General features: G+C 47.8%; 1 protein-coding gene across 3 annotated transcripts in view; it reads right to left on the bottom strand.

The window, feature by feature from the left end:
• The window catches only part of cdh7a (cadherin 7a), a 103,610-nt gene that overhangs the window by 22,395 nt on the left and 62,392 nt on the right, over positions 1-18,823 (bottom strand). For all 3 annotated transcript variants that reach the window (XM_035430031.1, XM_035430032.1, XM_035430033.1), the window contains exons 5-9: positions 17,632-17,799; positions 15,435-15,622; positions 13,493-13,746; positions 11,645-11,781; positions 5,842-5,963 (exon numbers count right to left, since the gene is read on the bottom strand). In XM_035430031.1, the coding sequence (XP_035285922.1) occupies positions 5,842-5,963; positions 11,645-11,781; positions 13,493-13,746; positions 15,435-15,622; positions 17,632-17,799 (869 nt within the window). The remainder of the gene's footprint in view (positions 1-5,841; positions 5,964-11,644; positions 11,782-13,492; positions 13,747-15,434; positions 15,623-17,631; positions 17,800-18,823) is intronic.

The raw sequence follows: 18,823 nt of genomic DNA, 5'->3' as shown, positions 1-18,823 counted from the left end.
TCCCCCTGCCCTGCCAACAGATTAATGTTTTATCTGGGGTCAAATCAATAACAGAAACAGAGGATGCAATTTGAGTGCCAATAAAAGTTAATGAATCTTTGCACGCACACACACACACACACACACACACACGCACACACGCATTGTCATTGACTGCGTTCCACCGTGCACCTGAATGACGTTGTTGCCCGGGTGACAACCATGCACAAGTGTGCATTGTCCAAAACGGCAGCAGCAGGAAAAAAAAATAAAAAATACAGAAAAAAAAAAGAAAAAGACATAAAAGAGAACGTACGAGACACGGGCCTTCAGAATCGAGCCGGCCGTCATTTCGGTTCGAAGGCCGCTGCATTTGATTATCCACGCTCCGGCGGTTCCCCAAACCAACTTTTTAATTTGATCTTCCCCTGCGGTTTGCACGGAGGGAGCTCGGAGCAGGGAGGAGCGACGGGGGAGCGAGCTGGCGAGCGAGCGAGCTGGCGAGCGAGCGAGCGAGCGAGCCGTTCGCCAGACTGTAAAGTAGCGCGAGCTTTTCCTTTTTTTTTCTCTCTCTTTTTTTATTGATATTGGCCGAAGGCTCGCTCTCGCCAGGGTAACACGCCAATTATAATGCCCGACCGCCGCCTCGGTCAAAAGACATCAGAGGGCCCCGATGATCGCTTGGGAAGAGGACGGCGAAACTCAAACAGTCATAAATATATAGAGCAATTTCCATTTCAGAGCGGGACCCGGAGAGAGGCACCTGTGTTCGCTGGGCTTCCGGTGTGACGGGAAAGTAATTTGGCCTCTAACATGAAAGAGAGCCTTTGAAAAGTCAGGACGGACGGTACCCTGGGAGGGACAAAAAAGGGCGCTGGGACGTGTAGCTACAGAACGACGTTTTGCCACGGAGGGGTGGCCGCGGAGTGTTTTGTATTTATTTATTATTTATTATCGCTGTTGTTATTATCGTTGTTTCGAAAGGCCGAGATGCGTCTTCTTTGATGAGCCCATGGGCATCTTGACACTCGTGGGGGGGGGAAAGCGAATCAGACGCTCCTTATTCGCGGGATGCGGCGCGGCTCGGCCTAATTGCTACGGAACCGCCGCCGCCGTATCCCAGGGCGACGCTGTTCCCCTTCCTGCGTCCATCTATCACTCTCTCCCTCCCTCCACTTGCCCCTGTCTCTTTCCCTCATTCTGTTTTTGTGCGGGTAGACGAGGCCCTGATGGGAGAGCTGAATTGTTTTTTTTTTTAAGCCCCCTTACAAGCGCTTTCGCGACCGTCCAATCAGGGATGCAATCAAGCTGTTTGTTTTACGGATTCGAACTCGTTATCCAATTAGAATCAGACGGTGGGGCAATTTTCGACTGCCACGCAGGGGAGCGGAGACGGGCCAAAGGGAATAAATAGGATTGGGGGTGGGGGGGGTGGCGGAGAAAATTGAGAATTTACACACAAATGCATGTGCAGATATATTTTTTGTGTCCTGATTTCTCAGCACTTAGGGACCGCTGTAAACAGCTGGGGAATATATTCTGCACAGGAAAGATTACCAGAAACAGCATGGCAGCTTGACGAAGATATGCTAGTGCTATGCTTGCACCGTTTTCTCTTCTGCTGTATCCCAGTCGTGGTGATTACTGTGTTCCGGCTATGTCAAATCCTAACAATACATCATTGATTTGAGCTACTCGGATACGTGAAATGAAAGGCACCACCGCTGATTTATATTTAATAAAAAAACGCCGTGAGCTTTGAATTTGGCTTCGTTTGCCTGTACTGTGTGTCTATCAGGCCCACATCAAACGAGCGCAAATAATAACATTTCCACGTTTGATCTGAAGGGTCTCAAATGCACGTAAGAACGTCCGCCGTCCGTCGCTCTCGTTCCTGTAGCAACAACATGTAAGTGTTGGGACGGAGTGTAGCACAGTGGGTAAGGAACTGGGCTTGTAACCGAAATGTCGCAGGTTCGATTCCCGGGTAGGACACTGCCGTTGTACCCTTGAGCAAGGTACTTAACCGAAATTGCTTCAGTATATATCCAGCTGTATAAATGGATACAATGTAAAATGCTGTGTAAAAAGTTGTGTAAGTCGCTCTGGATAAGAGCGTCTGCTAAATGCCTGTAATGTAAATGTAAAATGTAAATGTAAGTAAAACAGGACCCAGCCGGTTCTCGCTGTTGTCCAGCGTGAAGGTATCGTCCTTCTGTCAGAACCCTCTCGGACCCCGGGTAACATTCGCCCCTTTGACTGAGACGAATGGCTTTTAATACAACCAACTGCCGCCCGGCAACCGATCTCATGAGGAACGCCACGGCAAGCTACAAGCCACAGCCCTAAGCCACTGCATACGATATGCAACACACACACAAAAAGCGATTCAGATCAAGCATACATCAGTCATCAACATGCTGTTTTCTAAACGAACTCTGAACCAAACGTTATTATTGTAGGTGCAGGGGGGGGGGGAAATCACCCAGTCTGTGGTAGTTTTTATCCATACTGTTGTTTTCTGATACCTACCTCCATGCCAGATTGAGCATATGGAGCAATTATGGAACAAGCTGGTTTGATGCGAAAGAGCCAGCAGTCGCTGCACGTCGAGTTCTCAGATCTGGCATCCCGCGGATCTGAGAACTCAACATGTTCCTGGAGTCAATCAAAAAGGTCCTTATAAGGAAAACAAGGATCCAGCTGCTGAATCCAGAAAAGGAGAACCCCCTCCTATTGACACACACACACACACATGCGTGGACACACATGCAGACGCACACACACAGTCTACACACACACACACACACACACACGCGTGGACACACATGCAGACGCACACACAGTCTACACACACACACACACACAAACAAGCCTTTCCCAGAGTCTTTACCATCGTGTCAGAGCAAAGGCGCCCTTTTCACCCTTTCTGGCTCTGTTGACGAGTTACTTAATCACGCTGGATTAATTCCGGATTAAACAGCTCCTTACTTTAAAAAAGGCTTTGCGGTTTTGAGCGAATCCGGACGAACGCGGCTTCTCAACCAACAACCCCACTCGTCCTTTCGGCTCATCCGCACGCAAGCAACACTCACGTAACTAACGGTTACGCCGGCGCAAATCGTCGAGCCGCGAGAGCCGAGGCGCAGAACGAATTAAAAATAACGGCGGAGGAAGGCGCCCGCGAACGATCCTCAAAGGCCCCGCCTCCAGCCCGGGGAGCCGTGCTGCAAGTGGCTTAATTTAGAGCGGCTATATGACAGCCGTGTTATTATTAAGCCAGGCCCCAATCAGTGTCAGGAATACAGGAATCCTTTGGCCCACAAGCGCCTTTGTTTCCTGTGGTGCCTCACTCTGAGGCAGCATGCGTGCGTGGGCTAACATGACCTTGCCGGGAATGTTACTCCTGGGCGGGGGTGGGGTGCAGAGATCCATCAAAAACTGTGAATTGCGTACCGCCCAGCCCATCCCAACGATGGCACAAAGTAAAAGGTGGCTGTCGTAAAACTTCCTGCTACGATGTCATCGCCATGGGAACCTCGTGAGAGGAACAGCCGTGTCCGGTGAGTTGAAATCCCCGGCGCCGTCATCATCAGATCGAACACCGTGACGGCCCCAGAAAACACACAACCTTGTGTGTGTGTGTGTGTGTGTGGGAGTGTGTGTGCGTGTGGGTGTGTTTGCGGGTGTGTTTATGGGTGTGGGTATGCGTGGAGCACCCTTAGGTGTGTGTGTGTGTGTGCATGATCGTGTGAGTGTGCGTGTGTGTACATGCTTGTGTGTACATGTGTGTGTGGCGATAAGAGTCGCCTCGCTGATATTTTATTCTGTGTGTGTGAGGGGAAGGTGAGCAGGGCTCTGTGTAAACACAAACCTAATTTCGGGTTTGTGTGACGATGGTTTGCCGAGGACAAACGAAGATGATTTATTAGACGGTTTAAGGTCTTTATCGCAAATGGGCTCGTGATGTGGATCTTTCCCCTCCTGTTTAAAGACCATGGGGGGGGGGGGGGGGGTGAAAAACGGGGACGGGCGACACCGGCGGAACCTCGGATTCGGAACGGGAAGGTGACACAAACCGCAGCCGGTCACTGACACAGCGACCGAAACTCGAGCGCTCGCCTCGCGCGTTTTGACGAGCGCCCGTCTTCCAAAAAAACATCTGCGTTACTGGACCTCCGCTCCACTTCAGGCAAACGGCACCGAGTTCTGCTCCATTACAGCAGATGGCCGTACCGTGCCGCGGGTCGGTTGTTTGATGCCGGATACCCCGAAAAACAGATTTTGGGGAAAAAAAACAGAACTTAGACCTTAAGCTTAGGACAGGGACTCTTCTTAACGGTCACAAACGATTGGGTACACTTTCATCCCATGGAACGCCAGACACATCAGCACTGTGTAGTCAGGGAAACAAAGACCAGGAGACGCAGTGGGACAGTGAACAGCGCTGTCGCCCCACAGCAAGAAGGCTCCGGGTTTGAATCCCGACTCAGGGCCTTTCTGTGTGGAGTTTGAATGTTCTCTCCCTGTCCCCCCATGGATTTCTGACAGGTACTCCAGTTTCCCTCCCACAGTCCAAAGGCATGCAGGTAGGCTAACTGGAGACTCTGAATTGCCCATTGGTATGAATGTATGACAGAATGGTGTACAGTCCCCCAGTCCAGGTTGTATTTGTGCCTTCTGCCCATTGCAAGCCTCCACCTCCAAACCCCCCCCCCCCCCCCATCCACCACGACCCTGGCCAGAAATACACGGCTTAGGAAATAGGTTGGTTGATTAAAAACTTACTAACTTACTTTATGTGTATTTAATCATTAAAATTCTGGCCATTGCTGTTGAACACTTAACACCTCTTTTCATAGCAATGCAGTTAAACTTTAAAACTGAGCTTTAGAAAAAAAGCAATCGAAAGAAAAGAATCGGTTAGCTTTTTAAACTCCTGTCGCAGAAACAATGTCGGTAGGAAGGCATGAGCATTTCCTCCTTCGCTGGCCAAGTGCTGATGTGGGCTCGGGTCTTTGAGTCAATGAGGAGACTGCCCTCACCATGGAGACGGCATGGTAACCACGGCCACTTGACCGGACACCCTGACTCCAGAACCAAATGCCATGCCAGTTTCCTAATTCAATTTGTGCATCACTGGAATGCATTCTACAGGACCACACAATGCTCTAACCTTCTGATTAGAATTTTTTATTATAATTTATTATAATAAAAAAAAAACTATTTTCATCTTTCAGCTTTGCAAGCTTCACTGCTACGGCCGGCAAACTATTCAAGTAGGGCAATGGTGGTCTTATTTTTTAGCGTTCACTAAAGACAGTCATGAGCTTTAGGCTATGGTAAAGAAAGGATTGCTTCTGACTTGTTGGATAGGTGGTATCATATTCTACTGCCAGCATTCGTCAATGGAGACCGCATGGCTAATATGCTTGATTTTATGCACCTGTTAGCGATGGGACTGGCTGAAATAGCCAAAACCACTAATTAGAAGAGGTGTCCATATACTTTTGTAAATATTTGTACAAATATTGCACATTATAAAATATTTCATAAAATTACATACTACACACTGCTCCTAATTTGGTACACATGGTTAACTTACCAGACGTGAAAAATCCAGGTTCAGAAAGTAAAAGTCCTCCCCAGTATTTTCCTCCAACCACCTGGATTTGCTAATTCTTCAGTCAGGATGTGGAGCCAATTGGTTAAACCTGCTGGCTGGAGTTCACGGATTGGAAGAACCACATGGCAGGACTTTTACTTCCTGACCCCTGGACTTTTCCACCCCCTGTGAAAATACATTAATCTTACAGTAACGTACAGTAAGTGAGTAAAAATGATAATCAGCTTCAGCCTTACCTGTCCGGGACTGGCACCTTCACAGAGGAACGTCTCGTACTCGATGGCGAAGACGGGCGCGTTGTCGTTGATGTCCGTCACTGTGATCAGGGCGATGCCCTTCCCAACTTGGGACGGGTCCTCTGTGATGGGACAGGAGGAGAGGATGACACCAAATGCAGCGAACCTGAATTTTACCTGAAAGTCAACCTCAGCCAACTGGCCAGTCAATCCCAACATTTTCAGACAGCCACGCTTGACAATGGGACTTCAACAGAGCACAAACCAGAGATGTCATTGCAAGACGTGAGATGACACAACTCGGAATTAGCATCGAATTGAACAGAAAACCGGCAGAAAGTAGTCGAGATGAAGCTGTCAGAAAAAGAGTCCAGTTCAACGAGTCAGAACCTAAAGCAGAGGTACAGATTCAGATTTAGACACTAGCGCTTCACCCTTCAAGTTTCCGTAAGAAAAGCATATTTATGTATTTAGGTCATACACTGTATTACCATATATATATATATATATATATATATATACATTAAATGTACCAACATCAAAATGTGTTTCTGAGAAATACGCATATGTAAAAATAAGCATACTGGGAAATAAGAGTTCAACTGCGTGTAACTGCAGAGTGAAACTTAAAACATAAAACAACATGCATTCTCGTAGTTTATTCTAAAACCAGAAGTGGTCTGCAGCGTTAGCAGAAAGTTCCGCTGTCTTCCTTCGCCAAAAGGCGGTCCGTTAATTAAAGTGGCATTAAGACAGAGAACGAGCGCCTCTGTTTGCCGTGAGCCTCCAGACGCACGCGCTGATCACGTCTGTTTTCAACAAAGCTCATTTCCTCGTCGGGCTGAATCTCCTCAGCACGAAGGGTCATAAACCGGGGCAGTCTATATTTATTTATTTATTTATTTCCAAAAACTCCTCGTTCCTCCTCGTGTTTTATTCATGAGGGAGGGCCCGGAGTTTCGACGCGGCAGACCAAAACAAGCGCGATGCGAAACGAGTCGGTTTTTTAAAAACATTCTGCGCGTCTCCACGGCGGTGGCCGCGGCGGCGGAACGAGACGATGATAGCTGTTCCGGCGTGATTGACGCCGGCCAATCAGACGTGCTCTCAACAGCTTCCCCGTCAGCTTTGACTGCTGTCAACAGCACAGGCCATCTGGAGAAGGAGTGAAAGATCCGTCTCTCTCTCTCTCTCCCTCCCCTTCTCTCTCTCTCACTCTCTCTCTCTGTCTCTTTCTCTCTCCCTCCCCTTCTCTCTCTCTGTCTCACTCTCTCTCTCTGTCTCTCTCTCTCTCCCCTCTCTCTCTCTGTCTCTCTCTCTCTCTCTCTCCCTCCCCTTCTCTCTCTCTCACTCTCTCTCTCTGTCTCTCTCTCTCTCTCACGTTCTGTCTCTCTCCCCTCTCTCTCTCCCTCCCCTTCTCTCTCTCTCACTCTCTCTCTCTGTCTCTCTCTCTCTCCCTCCCCTTCTCTCTCTCTGTCTCTCTCTCTCCCCCTCCCCCTCTCTCTCTCGCTCTGTCTCTCTCTCTCTCTCTCTCTCGCTCTGTGTCTCTCTCTCCCTCCCTCCCTCCCTCTCTCTCTCCCTGTTTCTCTCTCTCTCTCTCTCTGTTTCTCTCTCTCCTGCCTTACAGACACGGGTTTGTAAGCGCTGGCTTACGGTAATTACATGAGCACTGTGCACGGCGGATCCTTACCGCCATCTTGGATGCGCCAATGTACCCTCAGAACATTATGCTGGTGCCAAGAGAGGTTGTATTATGATTTGAAGTTTTGATATCTACAGGTGAGGTGAAACCCCTTATTGTCAAAGAAGGTTTCTCTCAGCAGGAAGAAGTGGAGTCTCTACCTCTTATTGAGGTTGAAATTCTCATGGAAAACATATATAGTCAAATATAAAACACACGTGTGTATTTTACATCAAAATATTCAGCCAAAATTTTAGATATACTTTCTGATTCCAGAAAGAATAAATGATCAGAGACAGATGGTAGAACTGGATTATTTTTGTTCATCCCAAACACTCTCCTTCGCTGGTAGCCGATTTTGAAGTGCCCTTTTATTTGTCCTAAAAGCCCGCATTTTTATACATTTTTTTTTAACAGCTATAGTAATACTCTTCTAAGCCTGCAGAGCAAACATTAGCTAATTGACCGGAGGGGACAAATCTGGACGCGTTTCCTCTTTCGCACGTCCTGTGTATTTATTGTCCACGTTGTTGTTTTTATTTTTTTTCTTCAGCTGCCATCTGTTTGGAGAACTGCAACCGCAGCCGTCCCTTGATGACACAGGTACGTCCGCACCTGTGCAGGTACGTCCCACCCTGGGCAGCACAGGTACGTCTGCACCTGTGCAGGTACGTCCCACCCTGGGCAGCGCAGGTACGTCCGCACCTGCGCAGGTACGTCCCACCCTGGGCAGCACAGGTACGTCTGCACCTGTGCAGGTACGTCCCACCCTGGGCAGCGCAGGTACGTCCGCACCTGCGCAGGTACGTCCCACCCTCGGCAGCGCAGGTACGTCCGCACCTGCGCAGGTACGTCCCACCCTCGGCAGCACAGGTACGTCCGCACCTGTGCAGGTACGTCCCACCCTGGGCAGCACAGGTACGTCCGCACCTGCGCAGGTACGTCCCACCCTCGGCAGCACAGGTATGACCACACCTGCGCAGGTCTGACCACACCTGCGTAGATACAACCACACCTGCGCAGGTACAACCCACCCTCGGTGGCGCAGGTAAGACCACACCTGCGCAGGTACGGCCGCACGTGCGCTACGCTAACACAGGCCGCGGCTCTAAGGAGGCTCGGCAGGACACGCGCCGCTAGCCCAGGTCTCTCCCGTCTGCCACCGCGCGCGCTCGCGCCTCACAGCTTAACCGTAAATAAGATCAAACACAGAGAAGAAGAAAAAACAAAGAAAAGAAAAGAAAAACACACACCCTCAATTACAGGCGGCCAAAACAAAACAATACGTGAGTAAGTAAATAAATAAAATATGTCTGCGGGTTTTGCCTGTTTGCTGTTGCTGTAAATAGACTGGGCACATCTGCCAGATATTTTGCACACCTGCTGTTGATTTAGCAGGGTGAAGGGGTGAGAAGAGGAGGAGGAGGAGGAGGAAGCATGCAGCAGTTAATTAGACTTTTCCGTTTCTCTCTCTCTCCCTTTCTATCTCTTTCCATCTCTCAGCCTTCAACAAATTGTCAGAGATGGAGGCTGAGCCCAGCCCTCCCTCTTCCTCTCTCTCTCTCTCTGTGTGACAGTGACACAATCACTTAATGACCCCCACAGAGCAATGGGCATTATTTACACCAGCCAATAGCATGACATACGGGTGGCCACGCGTCTCCTTGTTTCCGACTAGCTTCTCCTTTTGAACCTGCAGTACGACCCGATGGCACAAGCCTGTCGTTGCCATAGCGCCGTGCGACTCACAGGCAAGCACAGCTCAGACAGGAAGTGAATGAGGGAAAGGTTTTAGCACAAAGAAGTCTAACTGCCACAAATGTTGGAGTGACCCAGCAATAATTCTGATTTCTGAAAGACTGTCTGCTGAACTCAATGTCCGACTGAATATATACAACTGAGAACTCGCTGCAGAGGTTCTTTCTTTCCCTTACCGAAAAAAAACAAAAAACTAGTACAAAGTATACTTAAGTACATCAAGGCCAATTTAAGTATACTTAAGGTATTTCCTGGAACTGTACTTTAAGGACACAGTTTATGAATTACTTCTAAACTTTGTATCTGTAAGTATTTTGAACTGAAAAGTGAAAGTGAACTTTACATGCACTGCATGGGACGTAGTTACAAAGAACTGTACCTAATGCAGTGTACTTTTTTAAAGGGCTAATGGCATTTAGGACACCAATTGACCTTGGAAATTGACCAATTTTTTGTTTCTCCTCAACAGTGAGAGAACTATTTGGCCCAAAGAATTATGCGTATTCCTATTTTAAGAAGAGGACATTACATCGTTGTGGATGGTCTGTAACCACCGCAGTAAGAGATTTGTCGTAGTGACTCTGAAATAGAGTTTGAAAGGGGAAAGCTCTCAGACAAAACTCTGGATCAAGGAAAAGTGAGGGACGTAAGATCTACAAAGAGCTGGCCGAAAACTTTTTAAGTAATTATCTTCACTTTACCGCTCGTAAAGATCGCCTCTTAGGTTCACTTTCCCATCTCTGCTGCCCCGTGCAGATGCGTTCTTGATGTATCCGAAGCTCGCCGCGGTGTCCTTGCGAGCTCTCTGCTCTCTCTCTCTCTCTCAGAGATAAATAGGAGAAGACGTTTCAATCTTCTTTGCCAGGGCGCGTTTCACAGCGCCAGGACACCCGTGACAGTGATCTATAGAGCCGGAGAACGGGCTAGCGCCCGAGCGCGCGTGCTAGCGCCAGGACACCCGTGACAATGATCTATGGAGCCGGAGAACGGGCTAGCGCCCGAGCGCGCATGCTAGCGCCCGAGCGCGCGTGCTAGCGCCCGAGTGCGCATGCTAGCGCTAGGACACCCGTGACAGTGATCTATAGAGCCGGAGAACGGGCTAGCGCCCGATTGCGCGTGCTAGCGCCAGGACACCCGTGACAGTGATCTATGGAGCCGGAGAACGGGCTAGCGCCCGAGCGCGCGTGCTAGCGCCCGAGTGCGCGTGCTAGCGCCCGAGTGCGCGTGCTTGCACGAGCGTGATGGCGGGGGGAAATACGTGAAAAAGAAAAACAACGATTACGGCGAAGCTGCCCGTCTTAGCCCCACCCCCCCGGTGCATTTTGGCAAGCACCGTGGTGACGGTGCCAGCAGCCCCCCCACATCTACAGAGGGGTCGGGATGGGTCAAACTTGGCCTACGGTCATAGGACGGAATTAGGGAGGGGCTCCATCAGACTTCCCCGCAGCAAAGAGACACACTCTGGGCCCCCTGCCAAAGAACACCTGTTCGCGTTTAATCGGATGAGCTGAGCCCTATTCAGAGATAAAGATGAACAGGTGGGGATCCCCTGGATGAAAGACATTAAATGTCAATCCTACTAAATGAACTAGATCAATCAATCAATCAATCAATCGGTCGAATATTCTACCGCCAGTTATGTTCATGGTCAATGCTGGAGACTGAAAATCAAACTTCTTAGTGGCTTTATCATGTTTCTGAAGAGTTGCAGATATTCAAAAACATGCAGACCTAACATAACACTTTGTAGAGAATTTTTCCACGAGAATATCCAACTATGAAGCTTTTTTCTTTTGATCTGATGGTACTGGATGCACCATACATACATCTTAAAACCCCACTCAGACCCAAGAGTAGATGTGACTCTCTCCTCCTCAATAGTGCCCTCAAAGTTTGACTAGGAGAACGTTGGAGGTCACGGGACAGAGTTCAGCATTAGTAGCCAGTGTGTGCCTGTCTGTAAGGTCATGTGACTCAGACTACCCCCCCCCCCCCCCCCGGGACCAGGAGATTCAGAGCAGCCATATGAAGATGATGCTGTTGACAGTTGCATCCGAGACAAGTTGGAGGAGAGGCGGAGGGGGGGGTTATGTGGGTCTGCCCCAGGCAGTGACAGCTGGAGCATGTAGGTGGGGAGCATGTTGCAGTGTGTGTGTGTGTGTGTGTGTGTGTGTCTATGCGAGTGGGTTTTCCTTTTCTGGATCCAGCAGCTTTCTTCCTCATATTTTTGATTGATTCCAGGAATACGTCGAGCTCTCAGATCTGCGGTCTGCCAGATCTGTAAACCCAACATGCAGTGACTGCTGGCTCTTCTGTATCAAACCGTATGTGATTTTGGGCGGGCTGGGTTAATCTGTTACTCACGGCTCTCCAAGGCGAGGATGGTGATGTTGTGCACTGCGTTGGCCTCTCGGTCCAGCTGCTTGGCGGTGCTGATGACCCCCGTCATGGCGTCGATGTTGAAGAAGCGCTCCAGGTCTGTGTTGCGGTCTACGGAGTATCTGGACAACACAAGGTGTGGCTGCGTTTAAGTGTGGGGAAGATTGACTGCTTTCCTTTTTACAACTGACAACAATGGGGTTTTGGGGGGACGGTACCAATAACTGTCTGATCCACATATTGTTCTTGAGCAAATATACAAAATTATCTTTTTTTTTGCCATGGAAAACTATTATTCTGCTACAAAAAACTGTTCTAAAATCAGTATGAAATTTTCATTGTAACCTATATACAAACAAAAATATGCCTTTACAAGCACATGACATTGGGATGCAGGAAAAAAAAAATGTTAGTCTTGCAGTAAAAATTCTTGTTTCACCTAGTTCTATCCCATTAATTACTACACAGCCATTACGTGTGGTATTGTTCATTTCACATGCTCTCTAAACATCGCGGAACATTCTATTGTCCTCCCCCTTGTACTTAGTTTGATAATACAATTTTATAACACACAATTAAGACAATTAACGGGGTGGATTTCAGGGCATTTTAGGAATTTCCAGTATATATGTGGTAATAACCATCTTATACAAATGAAACGCCTTTGATGGAACCTAACACAGGCCTGTCATAATTGACCTTACAGGTTTCAGTTCTACCATAACAGGCTCTGTATTGAGATCATACTGACAGGAACATCACTGCATAAAACTTTTAGATGAAAGAAAAAAAAATAATAAATGAAAAGCGTAATATTAAATGGCATCAAATGGCAGCTTTTGTCTTAACATTTTTGAAACCTGCTACAGAGTTTTTCTGTAGTTTTTTTCTTTTTTTCGTGGTTAATTAGGTAGATATGATGACATGTCACTGACTTGTCTTCACTGGCTTCACAGGTAACAGCACTGGTCCAATTAGCCCTGAAGCTTCCTGCTGTCAGTGTCACTTTAAGCAGTTCAACTGACAAACCCGCGCGTAGTCCTCTCACAGGAAATGACTCGCAACAAAAATCACAAAAGCGCTGCATTCCTAAAACGTCCCAGAAATGCAATTACCGAAAAACTAAAACATTTTTTACGATCCCCCGATTTCAGAGTTGTTTCGAGCTGTCTGAATCATAAATGGATGTATGGTGACCCACCAAAATGCCATCTCTGTTTGAATGCCCTGCAGTTTGCTAATCCTCACTATGGAACGACCTCTTCTTGTTAAACAAAGATGACATTTACGCCTAGCAAATGCTAGCCTGACAAAGACACACACACTCAGGCACATGTGAAAATATGTGCGGACACACACACACTCACACACACACACACACACACACACACACACACACAGTATTTGTGTCACACCTGGGCTAGCCGCCGCTTTCCGTTCCTGTAAATTGTCCGACAAAAGTAAAATTTGATAGGAAGACAGTGGGATTTAATGGCGACACACATTAAAACCCAAATCCTGTCACACTTTCATGGAAATAAAAAGGCATTATATTGTTTTTCAATGATAAATGTAAACTCTCCTAGCTATGACCAAACACAGTACATGCTGCCCACCTGTGTGCAATGTGATGCATTCTCCTATGGAGGTGAAAGTGAGGCAAAATGCCATTTTGTTTCGCATCAATCGCAAAGACGTGGGGGCCTTAGCGAATCGCGTTTTGGCTCTGCCTCAACTTGCTTTTGAAACAGCAGGGATGAACCAGCCCGAAATTATTATTATTATTTTTTTGTTTCCTCTTAAGGCCAAATCTGCTTACCGCCGTCCCCTTACCTGATGGCGTTGTTGGAGGAGTCGGGGTCGTGGGCGGAGACGGTGCCGATGACGGTGCCCACCTTGGCGGCCTCGGACACCGCCATCCTGCTGAGGGGCGAGGAGAAGACGGGAGGCTCGTCGACGTCCTCCACCGTCACCCGCACCGTGGCCACGTCCGAGAACGGGCCCAGGCTGAGGAAGCGCGGGTCGATGTTGCGGTTCGTCGCCTCGATCCGGAGCGTGTAGCTCGCCTTCGTCTCAAAGTCCAGCCCCTGCGCAGGACGCAGGACGCAGGAAGCAGGAAGCAGGAAGCAGGACACAGGAAGTGGGAAGCAGGAAGCAGGAAGCGGGAAGCAGGAAGCAGGACACAGGAAGCGGGAAGCAGGAAGCAGGAAGCGGGAAGCGGGAAGCAGGAAGCGGGAAGCGAAAAGAGAGGGACGGGAGTTAAAGCGAGGATGAACAACGTAAGATAATCTGTGACCTTGTGATGTTCCTTCCCACGTCTGGAATTCAAGAGTGAACGTACCTGTCCTCCTCAAATTCGGTATCGACTTCACACTGCTACACTAAAGAGAGACATTGATTCGGACAGAGGGAAAAAAAAAGACTCCTACTTGAAATGGAAGAAGCATTCAATTTCAAGTAGGTTCGGACACATTCTGCAATGTGTATGAATGTCTTCATTGTACACTAAAATGCCCTTTTTAAAAAAAAAAAGAATACAACCTGACAGTTACATCTAGCAACTAATACAGGAGTAATTGCTTTGGAATTTGGGTATTTCAATTTTGCAGGTACCTAGCAGCGCAATGAGAGCACAGAGACGTGCACCCCCCCCCCACCCCCACCCCCGCCCCCGCCCCCCACCAACAATTAATTATGGCGGCCGCGTTCATCGTCTTCCCGCCGCGAAAACAAAAGACGGGCCAGGAGGAGTCAATGGCTTTGGCTGCCATTCAAAGATGGAGGCCGTAGATGCCGCGGGACGCGATTCCATTAATTAACCTTGTTTGTTTCCGCGGGGATGATTAATGCGCGAGCCGCGCCATCCGAGGAGACGGACCTCATCACTCTAAACACCTCCGGATATAAACGCAGGGGAAATACGGTTTCACCCGGACGCGCTCCACGCATACACAAAAACCTCCGCTTTTCTATTTTCACTTTTTTTTTTTTTGCATTATGTGTTGCACGTGCGTGTGCGGTAGATTGGCTTCGTGCTATAATACAGTAAGGCATATATGAATAATGCACAAAGTCACTCCAGATGGAACCTTGTCGCTGAGATGAAACATTTATCGAAATTTAAGGAAATATTATCATATTCTCACCTGAACAGTTTTTTTTTTTCTTCTAACGAATTACCTTCAGTATAAGTGGTACTCAAAGTAGCCATCATAGATTATGCAGGCCATGGTATGTGTAAATATACTGGCACTGAGACAGCTTACAGCCAAGCAGTGGTAAGGGTTAAAAGAAAAAACATACGATACGGTAAAACTTTTGGAACTACAACTAAAAACTTTGCAGGCCGACGGGAAGTCCACTTTCCTAGCCATTGACCTACACTGCCACCTACGGCCTGGATACTCAAATTGGGTACAAAGCATCTCCATTGTGTTTCATCAGTAGTGTTTCAACCGTATGTGCACACTATAGACTATAGACTATGATGTAAAAGAAGCTGTTGGCAAGTATAATGCATGCAAGTTCGAATGACCGGTCTACACAGTCATGCTGTGTCCTCAACTTCAAATGATTTCGACAACACCTACCTGGTCGCAATGTACGACGCTGCCTGCACTACACAATTCATTTAAACTATGAGCATTACGAAGTGAGCGTGATATCTTAAGTAGTGTTCCCCTCCTGAGGTTTAAACCAGCGGCCCACGGGTCATGTCTGTAACCTTGCTGAGTCTGGAGACATCATGGAGGGGGGGAGGGGGGGTACCCCGTACCTTTTGCAGAGTTATGACTCCCTCCTGCGTGTCTTTGTCCGGAGTGACTCGGAACGCCCCCAGGCCGTCCCCGTCGACGATCCGGAACTCCATCTCGGCGTTGGGACCCACGTCGGGGTCCGCCGCCTTTATCTTCGCCACCACGGAGGCCGGGGGCAGGGATTCCGGAACGGTGAACTGATAGGATTCTGCGGAGGCCCGAACGCGGTTATTGACGATGAGGTTGTTTTCTCGACCCTACCACCAACCGCACGCCAAACACTCGCCGGGACTTTTCTGCCGACCTTGCGGAATTAAGCTGAGGACCCGGCCCCCATCGCTCAAAGCTGTGGTTGCGAACATCCCAAAATGTCACCAGGAGGAGCAGTGAGGCTGGATCCACTGGGAGTGCTTTTTAACTCACCGATACAAACGCCTATCTGTCACCTGCCAACTGCAGGCACACTACAATCTGTGTTAGTTCTGTACACTGTAATAAGTACAAAACTCTGTGTCATTCCCACATAAAGCCATACAATTAAGTATGGCACACGCAGCTGTACTGTATTTTTATACCACAGTTCACATACACACACACAAGCACAAACGTGTGTGTGTATGTGTATATACACAAGTAGTCTCACATTTAGAACTTTTTAAAAAATAAAACCTTTGTTGATTGCAGTGTTTGCATAAACACTTAATTCCAATACTAATGTAATCATGTTTTATACTGAAATGAGGAAACTAAATTATGATGTGATTCTTAAATAATGGAAAAAAAGGGAGGGTGGGGTTTTAATTTGAGCCAATAACAGCACTGCCACTGACAGTACAGTAAATGCTCAGTAACAGCCTGTCAGTGTAAGACTGCCAGCTCACACACAAGGGCATTCTTCAGCAAAACAGCAGACACGTGTATTGAATGCGCATTATATAAAACACAAAGTTAAGTTACCGCATAACAACTTTAGTGAAGTTAAGCCACTTGAAATCTACAGTCTAAATTTAAACTGAAAGAATGTGCACTTGCCTTCTCTATGCACACTGCCTTCTCTATGCACACCGCCTTCTCTATGCCACTAATGCTGACTGTCCCACAACCGTCCTAGCCAAAACGTATCAGTGTTCACTCATAAGATACGGCACAGGAAGCAGCAAAGACAAACACAACTGCACTGAGCATGCTTAAAATCAGCTTGCATCACGCGTCATTGCTTTGTGTCACAAATAAATGGTAAATGGTAAATGGACTGCATTTATATAGCGCTTTTATCCAAAGCGCTTTACAATTGATGCCTCTCATTCGCCAGAGCAGTTAGGGGTTAGGTGTCTTGCTGAAGGACACTTCGACACGCCCAGGGCGGGGTTTGAACCGGCAACCCTCCGACTGCCAGACAATCGGTCTTACCTCCTGAGCTACGTCAAACAATCTCTAAAGTGCGATTAATGCACCGTCCGATTGCCTCCAAGACCAAGTCAGCGGTTTCCCTGTAGCGGTGGTTACACCGCCTTGAAACCAAGGCTCACCATGGCGACAGCAGCAGCAGCAGCAGAAATGTTCAGAAATGTGTATTGGGCAGTACATGCTTAGCCCTTTAAGGTGTGAGATCACAAAATACATGATTAGAATGTTCTTACCTGAACATTCTAAAAGATGATGTAACACTCACTACTGGTCACTGAAAGCAATGGAGTTCCAGAACACTGGTTTATTATTTTGAAGAAACAAAAAAATCCTAAAAACGTGCTTTTAAATCACTGGTTCTTAAATGTTTTCATATTAAGACCCAAATTAAAAATACTCTTTAATGCCGGGACCCAAATTATAAATATAGTACCTTTCAGGGACCCATTCCAATACAGATACTAGCAAAGTCTACCGGACTACAGATTAATTCCAAGACCCACCTGATATACTCTTACGTCCCATTTTGGGTCCCGAGCCACAGCTTAAGAAACACTGCTTTAAAGGCTTAAACGATGAGCAGGAGACAGGAATAGTTGTATTTTCTGCAACTACTTCCAAAAACAAAAAAGCGCATTCTATGGCAACAACTGAAAATGAAACCTAATAACAGAAACTGGGAGCAGGACTCATGTCCAAAAAGTTTACTGGGCGGAGTTACTGAGGAAAGAGTGGGACGTGTGTGTGTGTGTGTGTGTGTGTGTGTGTGTGTGTGTGAACGGGCCCGGGCAGGGGGGGCGAGCGACTCACTGCGAGAGAAGCGCGGCGGGTTGTCGTTCACGTCCGTCAGCGTGACGGTGACGGACGTGGTGCCGGAGAGCCCGCCCATCTGCCCCACCATGTCCTTGGCCATGATGACCAGGAGGTACTCGTCCCGTGCCTCCCGGTCCATGTTGGGCAGAGCGGTCCTGATGACACCTGCAGCACGGGGGGCGGGGCGGGGCGGGGCGGGGCGGGGCGGGGCGGGGGGTGAGGGGGTAAGAGGAGAGAGAACGATTTAACCCTTCAAGGTGTAATTAAGGTGTAAGCTTACACACATGTCATTAGAATGCTCTTAACTGAACATTCTAATGCTGATGTAACAACCACTGCTGGTAATAGAAAGCCATGGAGTTCTATAATACTGCCTTGGAATCTTGAGGAAAAAAAAATACATTCCAAAAAAACCGACACTTCAAATGGTTAAAGTTAATGCATTATAAGGCTTGCTGGAGAACTCCTGTACAGAAGTGGAAGGATGAGAACTTGTGTCCCCGTAAATAATTTTGATTTAAAAGTGTACTTTAAATGCTACAGTGTGGCAATGAGTTCACAAAAGTCTTTCAAAATTTGGATGACACACCACATCTTTCGCCCTTGGCTGTCATACTGACTGAGAAACATCACTCCCAGCTTGGAGTTCACCTCACCCGATAAGCCGACACCACTGAACCAGAATACACCCTGCGTGTTTTACGAGATGACGCACCGCAACTGGTGTTAATCACACTCTTGAAAGACACATCTCTCAGCATCTCGGCTACAACCCTTCCAAGTTAAGGCCGTGCCTAAGCTTCGCACCTGGCACAGCCATAAAAACCCCTCTCATTGACTGTGGGGCCAGAGATCATTCAGTTAGAAATTTGGCAAACAGGGAACGTGCAATTTATGGGTTTGCACCCGTCTGACATACCATGTGATTCCCCTGAATAAAATGCAACGAATGAAGAAATAAAATGGTATTAGGAGTGAGGGATTTCACCAATGCAAATTGCATAATTAGCATTTAGCGACGCTTCTACTAACAGCTGTGGAAATGAACACCCTGTTATGCATTTCATTTTCTGTGGATTTTCCTCTTTCAATTGGCACTTCTCTTTCCATCTGCCCCATTGTTATCTATCTATCTATCCATCTATCCATCTATCTATCTCTCTCTCTCTGTCTGTCTGTCTATCTATCT

This window comes from Anguilla anguilla, chromosome 8 (assembly GCF_013347855.1).
Source record: "Anguilla anguilla isolate fAngAng1 chromosome 8, fAngAng1.pri, whole genome shotgun sequence".
NCBI lineage: Eukaryota > Metazoa > Chordata > Actinopteri > Anguilliformes > Anguillidae > Anguilla > Anguilla anguilla.
This window is presented reverse-complemented; position numbering and strand designations above follow the sequence as displayed.